Here is an 18,686-nt window from a genome sequence, read left to right as displayed (position 1 = left end):
CGATTTCCCGGTAATTTTTTATAATTATTTAATTTAATTAACAAATAGCTTTATTAATCATGTTTAACCATTAAATATTATAATAGTGTATAATTTATAATTACAGATTTGAAGCATAGTGATGAACAATTGAAATGCTATGCATTTGGTTGATATAGAGAAGATTCTGCAGAATAATGTTTGTTCACTACGCAATTATAGCAATGAGTTACTTCCAGATGAATTAATAATTCATGATAGTTTTAATAAACTCATAGCCGATGAGTTAAATTATGATAGAGAAGCACTACGCATAGAGCAGGAGCAATTATTTCAATGTTTGACTGCTGAACAACGAATCATATATGATATTATGCAGGCTATGAATGATAATAAAGGTGGTGTTTTTTTCTTTTATGGGCATAGCGGAACCAGTAAAATATTAATGTGGAGAACTTTGTGTGCAGTTATTCGATCAAAAGGGGATATTGTCCTTCCTGCTGCTTCAAGTGGTATTGCTTCTCTATTACTACTAGGAGGAAGAAATGCACATTCAAGATTTGGAATTCCTTTGATATGCACTCTTGATTGTGCAGAGGTATTAATTCGGGTAGTGATTTAACATCTTTGTTGAATAATACTAAGCTCATCATTTGGGACGAAGCCCCTATGACGAACAAATATTGTTTTGAAGCTTTGGACAGGAGTATGCGAGATGCTTTACGAGATTCAAATGTTATAGCTTCAGACTCTTCATTTACTGGTAAGGTAGTTGTTTTTGGAGGTGATTTTAGGCAAGTATTACCAGTTTTTCCAAAAGGAACACGACAAGATATAGTTTTTGCATCATTAAACTCTTCTTACATTTGGCATTCGTGTAAGGTTTTAAGGCTTACAAAGAATATGAGGTTGCAAACTTAGTTTGTTGATGATAATGATTTAAAGGATTTTGCTGATTGGATTTTAAAGATTAGTGATGGCATACTAGGGGAACCTAATGATGGAGAAGCCGTTATTGATATTCATGATCAATTTCTTATTAAGGATGTTGTAGATCCTATTGGTGCCATAGTTGAAAGTACATATCCATCCACACAGGAGAACTTAAGTGACACAAACTTTTTTCAAGAAAGGGACATACTTTTTCCTCTAAATGATATTGTTGGAAAAATAAATGAATATGTTCTTTCATTATTACCTGGGGACAAAAAGGTTTACTTTAGTTCTGATTCTATAAGTAACGCAGATGGATATTTTGAGTCTAATGCCGATGCTTTTTCTTTAGAGTACTTAAACAATATTAAGTGCTCTGGCCTTAAAAATTATGAACTGAAATTGAACATTGGTGCTCCTGTTATGATGCTTAGAAACATTAATCAATCAGTGGATTATGTAATGGCACACGATTGGTAGTCAACCAACTTGGAGATCACATTGTCAAGGCAACTATTCTATGAGATGCAATAAAGGAGAAAAGGTTTTCATACCAAGAATAACATTAACTCCAACAGATACCACACAGCTCCCAATTAGACTTCAAAGAAGACAATTTCCTTTGATGCTTTGTTTTGCGATGATGATTAATAAAAGTCAAGGATAATCATTGAGTTATGTTGGATTTTGTTTGCCTAAACCTGTATTCAGTCATGGACAACTTTATGTTGCCGTATCAAGAGTGAAAAGTAAGAAAGGATTTAAAATTCTTATTGTTGACAAAGATAATCAAACAACTACGTCGTCATCTACTGACAATGTGGTATATAAAGAAGTATTTCTAAACTTATGAGGTAAAAAATTACGCGTTCATATTCTATAAGTAATTTCCTTTTCATAGTTTTATTATTAATCAATATATATATATATATATATATATATATATATATATATATATATATATATATATATATATATATATATATATATATATATATATATATATATATATATATATGTATGTATGTATGTATGTATGTATGTATGTATGTATGTATGTATGTATGTATGTATGTATGTATATATATATATATATATATATGTGTGTGTGTGTGTGTGTGTGTGTGTGTGTGTGTGTGTGTATGTGTGTGTGTGTAATATTTAAATACTAACTAATAATCTTTAAAAATATATAATACAAGTATAAAATTAACTAATTGAAATAATTAAAAATATATAGAGATGCAAATAAAATTATTGAAATAATTATGATAGAAGTAAAATGAGAGTAAATTATATTATGAGGAATAAAAAAAGAAGTTGATTTTCCTCATTTGGAAGTAAATAATTCAACCTCCCTCCCTTAGGTTAAATTTATACCGCAAAATAAGAAAACTAATTGTTATTTTCTCTATACTTCATTACCTTCTAATTAATTCATCCACTTCACTAAAAATCAAAATTCTTTTAATTTTCTATCTAACTAATTTTGTTTTCTAGTTTGACTTTTATTTAGTCTATTAACATTTACGCTCAATTCGAACGACCCCTAAGGGGTAAAAAATGGTGTTTGTCAAAAGATTAAATCTTATGGTATATATAATAACATAGATTTGATTTATTAGCAAACGTATATAATATACATAAAGCTCATATTATTGCATTATTTACTCTACTATATTTAAGTGTTCACACGTGATAAAGACATGAAGGTTTCTTCCTATATTATATAAATAATGGGCTGTCAGCGGATTTTACGATTTTAATAAAATAAAAAGAGATAATAGTACTAATGTATTCTTTATAAGTGATCAACAGTTTAGAAAACGAGCTAACATTACAGAAAGTACATATTGTATATAATAGTATACATTAAAATTAATTATAAATTAAGAATGATAAATAAGTACTGCAATATTTCTAATATTGTAACTAATTTGAAATGGAAGAAGTACAAAGTAGCTAACATCTTCCTGGAAACTGATCAGTGTGACTCGAAATTCTATATATAGACTCAAAATCCCACTCATATATTCACACTACAAAGAAGTGAAAGAAAGAAAAAAAGAAGCTAAAGATGAAAAGATTACAAGGCAGTATACATGATGTGTTTATAAGACTATCACTGCTAGCAGTACTGATGTTGATGTTCTTAGGAGAGAAGAGTTATGCACAACAATGTGGGACCCAAGTTGATTTCAAGTATAACTGCTCTCAAGGCTATTGCTGTAGCAATGCAGGGTGGTGTGGGACCACTGATCCATACTGTGCTCCTGGTAATTGCCAGTCACAGTGTCCAACACCAGCACCGCCACCACCACCTCCGGCACCAACACCACCGAGTCCTATAACAGATTATTTTACTGAAGATATGTTCAATGAAATGTTTAAAAATCGTGATGATCCTCAATGTTCACCCGGTTTTTATACTTACTCTGCTTTCATAACTGCTGCTAATACTTTTCCTGAATTTGGTAATACTGGTGATCTTGAAATTAGAAAGAGGGAACTTGCTGCTTTTTTTGGTCAAACCTCTCAAGAAACTTACGGTACTTTACTTTCTCTTCTATTTATTTGTTTCGGAGGAACTTTTTTACACAAATCTTTAACCGCCCATTTGATAATCATTACTCAATTTATTTTTTTTGTTTGTTTACTTTACTTTTTTACGTGTTTCAATGTAAATTTTGAGTCTTGATATTTCATACTACGCATAATAAAAAATTATAAAATTTATATATTAAAATTCTCTACATAGAGACAAATCTAATAATATTCCACATGAATATATTTTGTCTTAAATACATACTTCAAAATTCAAATTTAAACGTTTCTCATATAGTGGAAAAACTTAAAGATCACAAACAAAAAGAAATAGAGAGAGTAATAAATAGTGAAAATGAAAATATTTGTAGCTTAAATTTTAATGATATATATCATGTCATTTTTATAGTCAATAAAAGTTTAATTTGATCTTTAAACATTTTTTTTCACAATTTTTCATTATTATCTAAAACCACGTTTTCAAATGGTAAAGTGTTGGAGTGCATTTTGTGAAGAAAATGAAATTGATGAACAAGTATTTGTGATATACATCAAAATTTCACTAATTTTCCAAAAAATATTTTTACCATTTAGTACCGATTAACAAACGGGTTATAAATATCTTATAGAAGTATTTATTTCAATTAATATTAATATTATTATGTATATTTATTATATGTTTTGGACAAATAAAACAATTATTTGTGATTTGTGAATGTGAATAATAAAGGAGGATGGCCAGGAGCACCGGGTGGACAATATTCATGGGGATATTGCTTCAAAGCAGAAGGCGGAAGTGATCATTGTGAAGACTCTCCTCAGTGGCCTTGCTGTCCTGGGAAGTTCTACTACGGCCGTGGACCCATACAAATTTCTTAGTATGTTTTACTTATATTCGCTTCAGGCGCGATAAAAAATTCTTAGTATGCTTAACTTAATTATTTTTTTATTAGTCCAAAATGAATGATATAGATCTCATATATTAAAATAATACTCTCTTTGTATCTTAATAAAGTTTTTATAACGAATTTTTACGAGAATTAAGAAACTTAGATTTTTTAGATAGTTGATATATCATTTAATTAAAAACTAAATTTGATAGAAGAATACTTGAGACATTAAACATTAAAAAAAAATTAATGGAAAAAATATAGGATCACAATTAATAAAAAAATATTTTTATAAAGTTAGTAAGAAACATATGACGATCATAAGAAATATAAAAATGTTAAATTAAAGTTATTGAAAAATACATGAAAACTTAAGCATTAAAAAAATATTTAAATGAAGATGAACAAGGATATTTTTATAAAAAATATGTGATATAAATAGAAAGATTCTTTATGACAACAACAAATAAAACATTTCAAGATAACAAATGAGAACTGTTTAAGGAATGAATGGAGTAATCAATAATGATCAAAATTAAATAATTACTTCGTCCTATTTTTCTATTTACTTTTAGATTGCTATTCACTTATCAATCTTAATATGTATTTTATTTTTAATTTATAAGTTAATAAATAATCAAGTGAGATTTTGTTTGATTTGTCTCAATGCAAGGATTATTATATCAATTTTTATAATTTTTAATTAAACATAATTAGAAATATTAAGAGTTAAAATATTATCTCGGTAATGTGAAAAAAAAGTAAATGGACTAATATGTTAAATAGAAGAGAGTGTTAATTATGATAATTAAAAAATCAACCAATCACCCGAAGCTATAGTTATTGTTATCAATATGATGAAAACTAATAAAATTACAACACTTTGCAGCAACTATAATTATGGACCAGCAGGAGAGGCTTTGAATTTGGACCTTCTTTGCAACCCAGATCTAGTAGAAACAGACTCGGTTGTTTCATTCCAAACAGCGATTTGGTTTTGGATGACAGCACAATACAACAAGCCATCTTGTCATGATGTGATAACAGGCAAATGGGTACCAACTCCCAATGATATAGCTGCTGGGCGAATTCCTGGATATGGCGTAATCATCAACATAATTAATGGAGGTCTTGAATGCAATATTCCTGAACCAGATAATCGAGTTACCAATCGAATTGAATTTTATAAAAGATATTGCACGGAAATCTTTAATATTCCTGTTGGTGAGAATCTTGATTGTTACCATCAGTGTAATTTTAGGGATTGCCCATCTGCTCCTACTCTTAAACACCTGGAAGGAACCTTCTCATCAGCTTAGCAAAGCTTATGGATCTAGTATTATCATGTCTATGATCGATCACCATGGTGCTTTTCAAATAAAGTGATCTATTCTAGTCAGCTGCCTTCACTGTTACAAGAATATCAATAAAAACTACTTGACTCTAAGTCACAGAAAGTATGATTGGCTATTTTTCTACTTAATCTTTAAACTTTGTCGCTCTTTTTATTTTATGGTCACCCTAGGGTAATAATTGACGATAATGCACCTAGACTTAAAATTTCTATAAAACACTCCAATCACATTCATTAACACTTTCATCACTCTAAAAATACAAAATCAAAACTTCAAATTTGTAGAGCTAAAGTTAAGGAAAACAAAACGTGAACAACAAAACCATGTAATTTTTAATCGAATTTATTATGTAAATTTTTTTTAAAAAAAAATACGAAGAACCAGTTCAGTCACACAAAACGTGCAACTTGCAATTTTTTTCTTTTTTTAAATTTTAATATTTCCGATTTATGTTACTCCCTCCGTTCCTATTTGTTTTTCCACTTTGGGTATTTCACGGGAATTAAGAAAATTAGAATCTTTGGTGGTAGTGGGTATTATTTTAATATGTAATAGTGGGAAGTAATGATTGTATTGGAATAATGAGAGAGAAATTAATTGTAGATATAAATAAATAATCAAAAAAAAATCTGATTTTATTGTAGAGAGAGAAATTACATGGAGGGAAAGTAACCACTTTCCAAATTGGGAAAGTTTACATTTTTGTTTCTAAAAAAAAAGGAGGGAAATGTAATCACAAAACTGAAATGATCATTGCACAATCTCCAAATGAATTACTGTCTGAATTGCATTGGACAAATTAGAAATACATGGATTACTAAAATGAATAATTACAAGTACAATCTCCAAAAAAGACCTTACAAATTCCTAATCATCTTATTTAAGCTGCTGATCTGCTGATTGAAGCATAAAAATCAAAACAGCAGCTTCACAGTACATGGATTACTTTCCAGCAACCCAAACAGCCACCATATTATTGTCCAGCCACTATATTAACCCAAACAGCAGCCTCACAGTACCAAAAACAACTGTCCAGCAACCTCATTTGCATCATTAGCCTTGTAATGGCTTCAAACGATGAAGATGAGGTAGAGGGGGCTTGGTATTTTGGATCAAATGCATACCATTCACAGTCAAGCTCTAGTTCTGACGAGGAACCACAAGAAATTGATGCACAACAAATAGAACAGCAAGATCAACGTAAAAAAAGGCTTACGAACGAGTTGAGGCATCTCATTTTACATGAAATGTTGTCACTTAAAGTAAGTGACTCACTCCCACATGGTACATTCGTACGAATAGCAAACAAATACGGTTACACACCAAGATCAATTCGAAACTTATGGAAACGTGCAATTGAAACCAAAGAAGAAAACAAGCCTTATGTTGTCGATTCAAAGTACAAGAATTGTGGAAGAAAAAGAATTCAAGTGCCACCAAACGTACTTGAATCAAAACCAATGGGTGAACGTACATGCATAAGAGATGTTGCAACATGCTTAGACTTGGCACCAACAACGGTTTGGCGATTGATACGAAGGGGGGAGATTAAGGCACATTCAAATCCATTACACCCTTATTTAACAAATGCAAACAAGGCAACAAAACAACAGGCAAGGGGGCTTAACATTCATTCTAACTCAACAACCACCAAATAGTCCCGATTGTAATATTCTAGATTTGGGTTTTTTTAGGAGCATACAATCACTTATGCATAAGAAAATGCCAAAGAACATGAATGAGTTAATAAAAGCAGTGGAAGATGCATTCGAAGAGTTACATCCAAAGACTTTAACCAATGTATGGATTTCATTACAACACAACTTAAATGAAATCCTAAAGGTTAAAGGGTCTAATGACTATGTTCAGCCACACCTAGGGAAGAAAGTTCAAGAAGACAATGGAAGGTTACGAATACAAGTGCGAGTACCATCACAATTGGTTAGGCAATGTGTACGTTTCCTTAACCCAAGCACAAATCAGCAAGGCACACAAACAGAAAATAAAGATGTTGCACAACATAATCAACAAATACTTGAAGCATATGATGAAGCAGTTGAAGAATCTCAAAGATGATTATAAATTACAGCCCCTCAGTTTGTTTTTTATCATCATCAAAATTGTTTCTATAAAACTTAGGAGCAACTAATTATGAGATCAACATCAAAATGGAAATTTAAGGTCATGCATATGTATTTACGTCATTATATAATGATCATTTCAGTTTTTTTGCCCCCTGATTCATCATTGAGGTCTTTGAACCTCTCAGCTTTTTAAAATTTCAACAAGAAATGACGCAAATTACTATACATAAAAAAAATATCATATGATGTGTCGATTGTACACAATTGCTACTCAACCAAGTAATTATAGATAATTTTTCAGATTTTAAGTCAAGTAATTGCATAAACACATCACAGGGGTTTAAAAAAAAATTTCAAGAACAGACTTCCAAAAAAAATAAGACGAAATCAAAAAGGTTCAGAAAAAATCCAACATCAAACATCACAAAATCAAACAAATCCAACAGCAAACATCACCAGCACTGATCATGAGTGTACAATTAAAAGGAAATTCAAGAAAAAATTACATAATTCACGTGCGTTTTTAGGGTTTTTTTTACCCCTTGAAGCAATAACTTCCTCAGGAGTGTCAGGGACAACCAAATTAACTTGGTCTTCATGAATCTTAGATGGAGTTGAAGGATTAACATGAGATGGAGACCCCAAATAATACTCAAGAACACTTTGTGGTAATTCTTCTTCAACATTAGGAGAAGGGGTAGAATCACGAAACCTTGATGTAGCATCATCCTCCATCGCCTTTTGATATTCCTCAAGATCTTTTTTAGTCCATTTAAGAATTTCATTTGAATAAGAGTGTGACATCCCATTAATAGAACAAGAACAAAATTCTCCACGGTCACACAAACCGTCATAAAGGTATGATGGTATGGTCGAATCACTCTTAGATTCGACAGTTGTCATGGACAAACAAAAGCTTCAAACAGTAACAATGGAAGTCGAAGAAGAAAGCAAAACAGAGGGCTTGAAAAAATCAAACTCAACCAAAATTCACAAAACGAACATCAAAATGAAGACCAAATTCCGATCTACATTTTAATGCAGTAAAAATGGAGTAAAAATGAGGAATGAACAGGGGATAAAAGCTAAGAAAGCCATGGAAGAAACTCAAGGAAGAGAGAGAAAGCAACGGCTTCTTTTGGGGAGAGGAAGCAAAATATAATGATGAAGTTAAATGAGACTGCACACAAACCGTCATAATAAAAGAATCCAAGTAATAAAATAAAATTATTTAGGGTAAAAGGGGGTATTTGAGGGGTATAAATGAGAAAAAAAAATTTCCAAAAATGGAAAGTATTCTAAAGTGGAAAAACTTATGGAACTACCCGTTTTAGTAATGTGGAAAAACAAAAAGGAACGGAGGGAGTATTAATTAATAATAATTAATATTTATGTTTTTACTTTATATTTGTAATAATAATTAATTTAATATTGTTTTTATTATAATTTTTTTAAAAAATTAATTATAATGATAGTAATTATTAAATAATATAAAATATTAATTAAATGTTTGTTAATTTAACATATTAATTTAATAAATATTATTAGTTATTGTTAAATGTTTATTAATTATTGCTAAATGTTTATTATTTGTAATAATTTTTATTTGTTATTATTTGTAATAATAATTAATTTAATATTGTTTTTAAATGTTTATTAGTTATTATTAAATTTTTATTAAATTAATCATGAATTAATATGTGAAATAATTTTAATTTGGTATTAATGTAGTTAAATTAACGTAATATTTGATTATATTAATTTATTAATAATAGTTAATTAAATTATTAAAAATTGTAGTAAATGGCTGGAAACCAAGGAAAAGGAAAAGGTTTTTTCAGAAACTTGTTGAGCGGAAGTAGTTCTAGGCTTACCTTACTGAGAGGGGGGGTTACAGGTTACGCTAGGCGGGCTAGGCAGGAACAGGCGGCCAGACATAGTCAGGCCCAACGTTCGAGTACGCTGCACCAAGTGCTTACTCATTTTCATGAGCAGACTAGCCTCCAAAGTAAATCGAGGGGCTCCAGTTCTGATGATAGTGATTACGAAGGCTCCGTTGGTCACCCGGTCGATTGGACTATCGTGTGGGGGCATGCCAATAAGTTCACACGGGCAATCCCTAGTAATGCAGGCGCTTCTAATCATGCAGAAGACAACCAGGTGGACAATGCGGCTCCACGGGGGAGAAGGCACCCACAGTTCGGTGGAACAGACTGGCTGATCACATCGCCCCAGCCCGGGGGCCCTACTGACGCACGATTGATACCCAGCTATGGGGGGCACATAGCTAAGGTCATTTTTAAGGGCTCTGAGCGTACACCTCCGATTTTGGAGTGTCGTACCAGGAAGAAGCCGCTAGAGGATATCATCAGACTGCAAGATATGTCTGATGAGCTGTATGGAGTTCTACCTGCCACTCCCCTCAGTCGGCTGCCGTACGTTATGCATCAGTACATCGATAGTGCTTTAATTTTTGCCTTTTGGAGAGGTGACAGCCGGATACCAACACCTTCCACATGCCATAGAGGGAGATGACTATCATGTTACACGACATGCAACGAATTTTAGGCATTGGTATTAATGGTTCACTGCCGGCTGAACCCGCTGATGGTGACTGGAAGCTCGCGGTGGCTGGTCTGTTTGGAGAGCCCATATCCGAGCTGCGGAGGAAGAGGTACTTCACCAGCGGGAGCATCAACGTTGGGGAAGTTATGCACATGTGCCACCGGTCTCAGGCTATAGAGACACAGTGTACGACCTACTACATGGCTATCGTGGGTTCAACACTGCTTGTGGATAAGAACAGGACTGGGATGCGATCTCACCCTATACTAACTGTGAACGCCGATCAAGATGAGATCACTTGGGATGCAGTGACCCTGGCGTATTTTTATCGCCAATTGGGTATGGCGTCTAAGGCTGGTTGCAAGACCATTGCCGGTTTTTTTACGTTGCTCCAGACTTGGATATACAAGTGCTTCCCGGCATTTCGCCCCCATCCTCGTCGAGCTGATGTGCCTAACAAGACCAGGGCAAAGATGTGGTCCCCGCAAAAGCTAGTTTGTGACCGCAGCAGGCTGAGACAGTGTAGGAGTATTTTGGACTCTATGACAGAGACACATGTTTTGTACATAGCATCACACTTTTTTATGCATTTTATTTTCATTTAAGAGTATATTGTTTATGCTAATTTTTCTTGTAAGAAGGTGGAATGGATTCCATACAATACTTCTTCTGGGGCATTACTAAATGAGCACCCACGCACCACGTTCATCGAGGGTATCACTTGTTTTGATATCGTGGAGGTGTGTATTTTCCCGACAGGACAGTTAGGCAACTGGGTTTTGTACAGGCTATTCCTCCCCCTTCTTTGAGGCCTACACAAGCTCTGTGACTGGCACAGGTACCTATTCCGTCACCTTTGCTTGTACGTCTATTTACATGGAGGTATGGAGTAGGTTCCCCTATTGTGCCCGCGTTGGTGACCAGGCACTTTCTCGGGCATCTATTCCATCGAAGGCTGTTCGTGAATACGTTGAATGGTTTAAAGTGTGCTCCCACCCATTCCTCCTCCCCTGCGAAGGACCTAATGCTGATTTTGGTGTAGCTAATAACAGAGTTGGATACGTTAGTGTTTCTTTTTATATGTTTCCTTTTATCTGTTTCCATAATTTAAACAGTGTTAACTATCTTGCTTAAACCTTTTTTTTGTTTTTTACAGTTTGCTAATGAATTTCCGAGTCGACTCGCGCCGCTGATCAGGATGCCTGCCATTGTGGATTTGACCCCTTGGGAACGATAGACTGCTGATGTTTACATGGAAGAAGTTAGAGATTTCTTTGCCTAATGGCAAGCTTTTACAGGGCACGACCCTTCATAGACATTGGTTTTTGTACCTATGAACTATTTATTGGTGTTGTGTTGTATTTATAATATATTCAAATTGTTTACGTTAATTTATAACAATGGTCATTATATTTTTTCATTAATATATTTATCTATACATGTTGAATACTATCTATAACCGTAGGTATTTATCTACACATGTTGAATGCTATCTAGATACAAAGGTAACATAAATAATTACAAAAAAAAAATACAAATCTTAAATCAATATACAGTATTGTACGATGGACTATCTAAATTGATTGCATCTTTGGCGGTGTTATTACCTTGTGGTCGTTGTACCCCATATAATCTATTCCAGAGAGAAATTCTGCTGTGAAAATGTGTTTCCAAATGTCTACATGAATTGTCAGTTGCTTCTCTCCATGATAGCTGGATTGGCGGCAGTGGAGAGGAATCATCGTTCATTAAAACTTGAACATAATGATTTCTATTCACCCAAGCGATGGTAAAACTTCCTTTTGCTTGCTGATTCAGAAGCTATACCACACTTTTCCTAATTAATCAATAGAAATCAAATGCCATATATTAGTTTAATGATTGAACCAAACGAAGTAAATTCAAATCAAAAGCTATAATATAATATGGAATACTTACAACTTCAATCGAAGTAATTTTTTTGGCAAAAAAAGCCTCCCATTCCTTTTTTAATATGTGACCCCATATTTTGTAGGGCATCTTCGAAGGTGCTTGCTCTCCACCTTCGTTTCCCGTTTTGACCTTTTTGGTCGTACGAACACGCTTCTTCGTGATCCAGCCAGTTATGGATTTGAAATCTCTGAATCTTTCAGCAACATCTGAAAGAAACACATTCTTCTTCTCCTCATCGCTCTCGATGTGAAAAAGATTCTACAAAAAAAATTATATTTATTAGTGTCAATTAAATTAATTTTAAAATGAAACTAAATGAATAAAAATAGCAAAGTTGCTTACCACAATATCATTCTATAGAGAGTTCTTCAAACCCTTTGGAACCTCGTTCCATGCATACAATATGGAAATCTTGCGGATACATAGGCCCACTTGTTTTCCATATTGCCTACGCCATTTTTCGCAGGGTTAACCCAATGCATTGTATTCCAAATGTATGGGTTCTGTGACTTTGAGGTTTTTCGTAGGACCTCGTCCTTTACTTTTCTTAGTGGTAGTGGGAGCATCCGTTGGTGGGGTGTCTTCAGTGTCATAATCATTGTTAAGTGGTGGAGCGTCTTTAGCCATACGCTCGTATCTAACAATTTGGTCCTCTTCAGTGTCATAACTATGATGCTCATTATCCGAGGTCTCAACCTCGGGGACAATTTCGTCTCTGAAAAGATGCATTGTATATCAGTTCCTAAAAGAGTATGAATAGAAATATATTAGAACATAGGAACGTAAATTCAATTCTAACAAAATAATGTTGTGTTTTAAAGTGCCAAAAAAGCTTTAAAAACCTTAAAATCGCAACTTACCAAGTAATATTAAGAATATGAATATGATTTACAATTCTAATACGTTCAACACAATAATATATACCAAATAGTGTTGTGTGCAAAGTTTCATGCAAAACAAACCAAGTTGAGCTACTTTATGCGCGAAAGTGCCAAAAGAGCTTATAAAAACCTTAAAATCGCAACTTACCAAGTAATATCAAGAATATGACTATGATTTACAATTCTAACCACTTCAACACAATAATATATACCAAATAGTGTTGTGTGCAAAGTTTAATGCAAAACAAACCAAGTTTGAGCTACTTTATGCGTGAAAGTGCCAAAAAAACTTTAAAAAACCTTAAAATTCATACCTTGTGAATCACTTAATTTAAATGTATTCCTTCCGTGTGATCTACACGTATATAACCAACATCTACATAATCTTGATCCACTGATTTTGGATTGACAAAGGGCGGGGAGTCTTCAAAAGCTTCATATTCTTCCTCATCCTCAACATCACCTATACCAAGGATGCTTCTTTTTCCCGGTACAACAATAGACCATTTTTTATCAGACGGGTCTACAATGTAGAATACTTGCTTGGCTTGTGTGGCTAATATGAATGGCTCCTCACTATCACGCAAACGAGCTAAGTCTACAAGAGTGAATCTACAAGGGTCGTCATTTTTTATGCATCGTCGATTATTATCTACCCACTTACATATTAAAAGACCAATAGTGAAAGTAGAGTTGTCAAGCTCGTACCCGCCCGTAGTATACCAATTTGGCATCAACTGGCGCTTGATGCTTGGCACTCGCGTAAAATATAAATGACGCCAAAATAGAACCCCCACTATTCTGTAGATAAGATGACTTCTTATCTTGACCCTCAGTCCAAAATGTGAAGCCATTGAGATCGTAACCCTCATATTTGTTGAAATCATCACGAGGATCAAAAGCTAACCACTTTACACTTTCTGATACACCCTTGAGTTCTTCACTTATTACTCAATTGTGAAACCAATCAATAAACGTCTTGTTATGAAACTGCATCAATCCCCTATCCCCTTTACAAGGATATTTTGCGCGCAATATATCTAAATGCTCACTCAAAAAAGGATGGACTTCAGGAATATGATGCAACACATACAAGTGTGCTTGTAGAAGATTGTGTCGAGGAGGTGTGATCGATTTGGAGTCAATTGTTCCTTTTCTCTCAAGCCTTCCTTCATGTCGAGAGGTGGGAAGTCCAATAGGCTTTGCCATGGCTAAATACTCGGCTATAAAGTTACTAATCTCATCGCTCACAGTGCCTTCAATCATATTCCTCCCGGGTTGTGCTGGATTCCTCACCTTGTTTTGGAAAACACCCATGTGTCTTTCAAAAGGATAACACCACCTTAAAAAAACTGACCCAAAAGCTTGATCTCACGAACGACATAGACAATAAGATGAACCATTATGTCAAAGAAAGAAGGTGGAAAATACATCTCAAACTTGCATAAATTTACAATCACGTCGAGTTGAAAAGCATCAAGTTTAAAGGGATCAAGAACTTTACTACAAATTGTGTTGAAAAATGAACATAGCTCGGTAATAGCATATCTCACATGTTTTGGAAGTATTCCACGAATTGCAATTGGTAAGAACACTTGCATCATTACATGGCAATCGTGAGATTTCATGCTTCCCAACTTCAGCTCACCATTTAGGCTCACAAATCTCTTCATGTTGGATGAGTACCCAGACGGAACCTTAATGCAATATAAAGACTCACAAAATGTCCGCTTCTCTGCTTTGGACAATGTGTAGCAAGCTAGAGGCAAATAAACTTTGTCATTACTCATCTTCTTCTTACCGCCCTTTCCGTTGTTATTGCCACCAACTTCATCAGCTCTATTTCTTTTCTTACTCACCTTAACATGTGCCCATAACTCCGGACGAAGACCCTAACCTTCAAACCAATCTCGCACAGCCCTAACATCCTTTGTCTTACCCGGAATGTTCATGAGAGTCCCGAGTATGGCATTGCATACATTTTTCTCTATATGCATAACATCAAGACAATGCCTAACCTGTAAATCTCTCCGATATAGAATCTTCCAAAAGATTGATTCTTTTTTCCATAATCGGTCTTCACTCCCTTGCACTTGCACTGTTTTACCAAATACAGTCTCAACTCCCTTAACCTGTTCATAAACCTCATCACTGGTCAACGGTCGACGAGCTACACGGTCCTCAACCTTCTCGTTGAACATCTTCTTCTTCTTAGAATATTGGTGATCTCGTGGGAGGAATCCACGTGGATTCCATGTCATCGATACATATTAGGCATGCTTTCTTCCCTTTGTTCTTATACCCCGATAAGTTGCCATATGCTGGAAAATCATTAACGGTGCATAAAAGCATTGCACGCAAGGTGAACTCCTCATTAGCATATGCATCAAACATTGAAACGCCTTCATTCCACATCTTTCTTAAATCTTCAACGAGAGGTGCAAGATATACATCTATGTCATTGCCAGGTTGTTTATGACCCGAAATAAGAAGCGAAAACATAATGTACTTACGCTTCATACACAACCAAGGTGGTAAATTATAGATCACTAAAAGTACCGGCCAAGTACGATGTTGAGAACTAAGATTGCCGAATGGGTTCATTCCATCCGTACACAGTCCGAGCCTTAAATTACGAACCTCATCCCCAAAATTCTTATGCAACCTATCAATACTCTTCCACTCCAGAGAATCAAATGGATATGTGAGGAAGTGACCTTTCTTCACCCTATCTGCATGCCACCTCAAATTTAACGCATCTTTCTTTATAGAAAACAAGCGCTTGAATCTAGGTATTATTGGAAGATACCACAATACCTTATCCGGGGGCCCTTTAGCATCCCGATCCCCTTTATGCTTGTAGCGCGATAACCCACACCTAGGACACTCTTCTAAGTTCTCGTTTTTATTCCGATACAACACACAATCATTCGGACACGCATGAATCTTCTGGTACTCTAAGCCGAAAGGACACATGAGCTTTTTGGCATAATATGTCGACTTTGGAAGTTCATTTTCCTCAGGAAGCATCTCATCTAACGCTTCTAATAACATTGTAAAACTAGCGTCACTCCAATTGAACTTTGACTTAATGGTGAAAATTGTCAACACTGCTGTTAGTTTGGTGAACTTTGTACATCCAGGGTACAAAGGCTTTTGAGAAGCCTCTGTCAACAAGTCAAAAACACGAGGACATTTTCCTAACTCGTCGTCGACTCCCTCCATCATCTCATCAACACGATCCACATCTTCATCGACATTCTCTTCATCTGTCTTATACCCATCAACATGATCTACTACATCCTCATTGACATCAGCCACATTATTGACGTCCTCAACAACACTTTTCTTTTTGTAAACTCCCTTCTCACCATGCCAAACCCAAACATGATATTGAGGCCTAAACCCACGTCGAAATATGTGCTCCCTAAGGATATCAACACTATCTACCTTTGATACATTACCACAAGTGACACATGGGCAATAAAAACCAACTCCTTCCGTCCTAACTTGATGTTCAACCGCAATACTACCAAATTCTAATAACCCATCAATAAATTCTGACGATACAATGCTTCCATACATCCAAGAACGATCTTTTGTCATCCTAATTAGTATGTTTAATTAATTCAAAACAAAATTAATACACAACTTTTAAACATATATACTTATTTATAACAAACATATTTAACCCTAAAAATATATACTTATTTATACTAAATCTATTTAACCTTAAATATACATACTTTATATTTTAATTCTATACTTCATACTTCAATATTAAGCACTACATTGGGAATAAAATCATATTCTAATTCTAATAGTTAAAGACATAACTATAACAAAAATATTAAGCTTGAATGGCGAAAATGGTGGGTTTTTGAGAGATACAACAGTTTACGTATAAGGTATTTGTGAAATTATAATACATGTTGGCGGGTTTTAATTTCTTGAAATGAGTATATTTGCTGTGGGCATATACCAAAACCGCAGCAATTGAGTGAAGCACATGAGTATTTGCTGGGGGCCTTTGATCAACCACAGCAATTGAAAGCGTTATTTGCTGCGGGCAATAGCATAACCGCAGCAATTAATTGTGCAACTAAGTATTTGCTTTGGGCTCATCTTAAACCGCAACAATTAATTGTTTTTTTTTCTAAATTCTTTTTGCTATTTAATGCTTCGTCTACGGAAAACCGCAGCAAATGACAAGCAAAAAATAAGATTTTTTCCACTAGTGGTGGCACTCGTGTTGCAGAAGATGGGAGCACCCACTGTTGACTTGGCAAACCTGATTGTCGAGGATTAGCAAAGTTAACATGGGGATCCTAACGCTTCGGTCGAGCCAACACCCGAGCCCATTCCTTCGTAGCACCCCAGCCCATTACTACTCCTGAAGGATAAAATCCCACACCGGAGACCATGAACTCCGTTGCTCAAAAGTCGGAGCCAACTCCCGAGCCAGTGGTATAGGTACATAGTTTTTAAATATATAAGCACTTATTAATTTAAATTGCAACGTGTTTTAATATTTTATTATGATGCTTATTATACTAAACGACACAATTTTTAGGAGGCGACTCCTTGTTCTCTTTTGCTGCCTCAGTTAGGTGTTGCTAGTGATGGAGGCTTAACTGAGGTTGCATATGGTGTGGCACAACCAACCAAAGAGGGCCAAACAGTGCATTCGATGCCTGTTATAAGTGGCCACATCAGTGTGACCGTGGAAACTATTCTAAAGGGGTTTGAAGATTTCTCACTCCCGGTTCCAATGCCAGAATGGCCATATGCTTGGGTCCGATTTACTACCATGGTAATAATCATTTGTATCTTATTTATTTTTATTTTTATTTTTTTAATTGCATGCTTACACTAATTTGATTGTATAAATTGAAATAGCAAAGGAGTCCAAAGGGCTCTAGGAGAGAGATCGAATTCTCATCAAAGGTGTCGACTGGGTCAAAGTCGATGGCAATCACTCCAATTTTGACTAATGTGGAGCTAAAAGATCTCTCTCAAGATTGCTAATGGCTGCACACATGTGCATCTCACCTTCGTGAGGAGGACCCAATCGTTCTAACCCTGCAAAAGGAACAATTCTGCTTTGTTGAGGCCCATTTGTAATTATTGGTCCTAGTGAAATTGGGCAATTTTTGAGAGTGATGTTCATTATCTTAAAATTTAGGCATTATTTTTTAATTGTATTAACAACCGAATTACTGACAAATGTTTCTTATTCGTGAGTTTAGTGCGGTGTACGAGGAGCTAAATTCTTGTGAACCTCCAATAAAAATTGGATGCTTTTGTCCTATGTTGATTTTGGGTATTAAAAGCGTAAATAATCTAGATGACGTCAAAGCATACATTGAGACTGCTTTAAATAATTCCCTTACATCTAAACCACATTCATTCTGGCTACTTTGAATAATCTCTAATTTGTTGATTTTAAATTTGTGTTGTAGTTAGCATTGGCTACTTTTGGACATATGTCCTTTAACGAACACTGTGCACGTCTTTGACTCA

The 18,686-nt window shown here is 34.6% G+C and overlaps 1 protein-coding gene and 1 pseudogene across 1 annotated transcript; both read left to right on the top strand.

The window, feature by feature from the left end:
• LOC130806852 (uncharacterized) overlaps positions 1-1,765 on the top strand; it is a 20,244-nt pseudogene extending 18,479 nt beyond the window's left edge.
• A 964-nt stretch (positions 1,766-2,729) lies between these two features.
• Positions 2,730-6,345, top strand: LOC130806799 (endochitinase-like). Its single transcript, XM_057672001.1, has 3 exons — positions 2,730-3,461; positions 4,187-4,334; positions 5,236-6,345. The coding sequence occupies exons 1-3, from the start codon at positions 2,990-2,992 to the stop codon at positions 5,663-5,665; spliced, it is 1,050 nt and encodes a 349-aa protein (XP_057527984.1). The 5' UTR covers positions 2,730-2,989; the 3' UTR covers positions 5,666-6,345.
• The last annotated feature ends 12,341 nt before the right edge of the window (positions 6,346-18,686 follow it).

This window comes from Amaranthus tricolor, chromosome 1 (assembly GCF_026212465.1).
Source record: "Amaranthus tricolor cultivar Red isolate AtriRed21 chromosome 1, ASM2621246v1, whole genome shotgun sequence".
Classification (NCBI taxonomy): domain Eukaryota; kingdom Viridiplantae; phylum Streptophyta; class Magnoliopsida; order Caryophyllales; family Amaranthaceae; genus Amaranthus; species Amaranthus tricolor.
The sequence above is the reverse complement of the archived record's forward strand: the minus strand, read 5'-3'. Positions and strand labels throughout refer to the sequence as shown.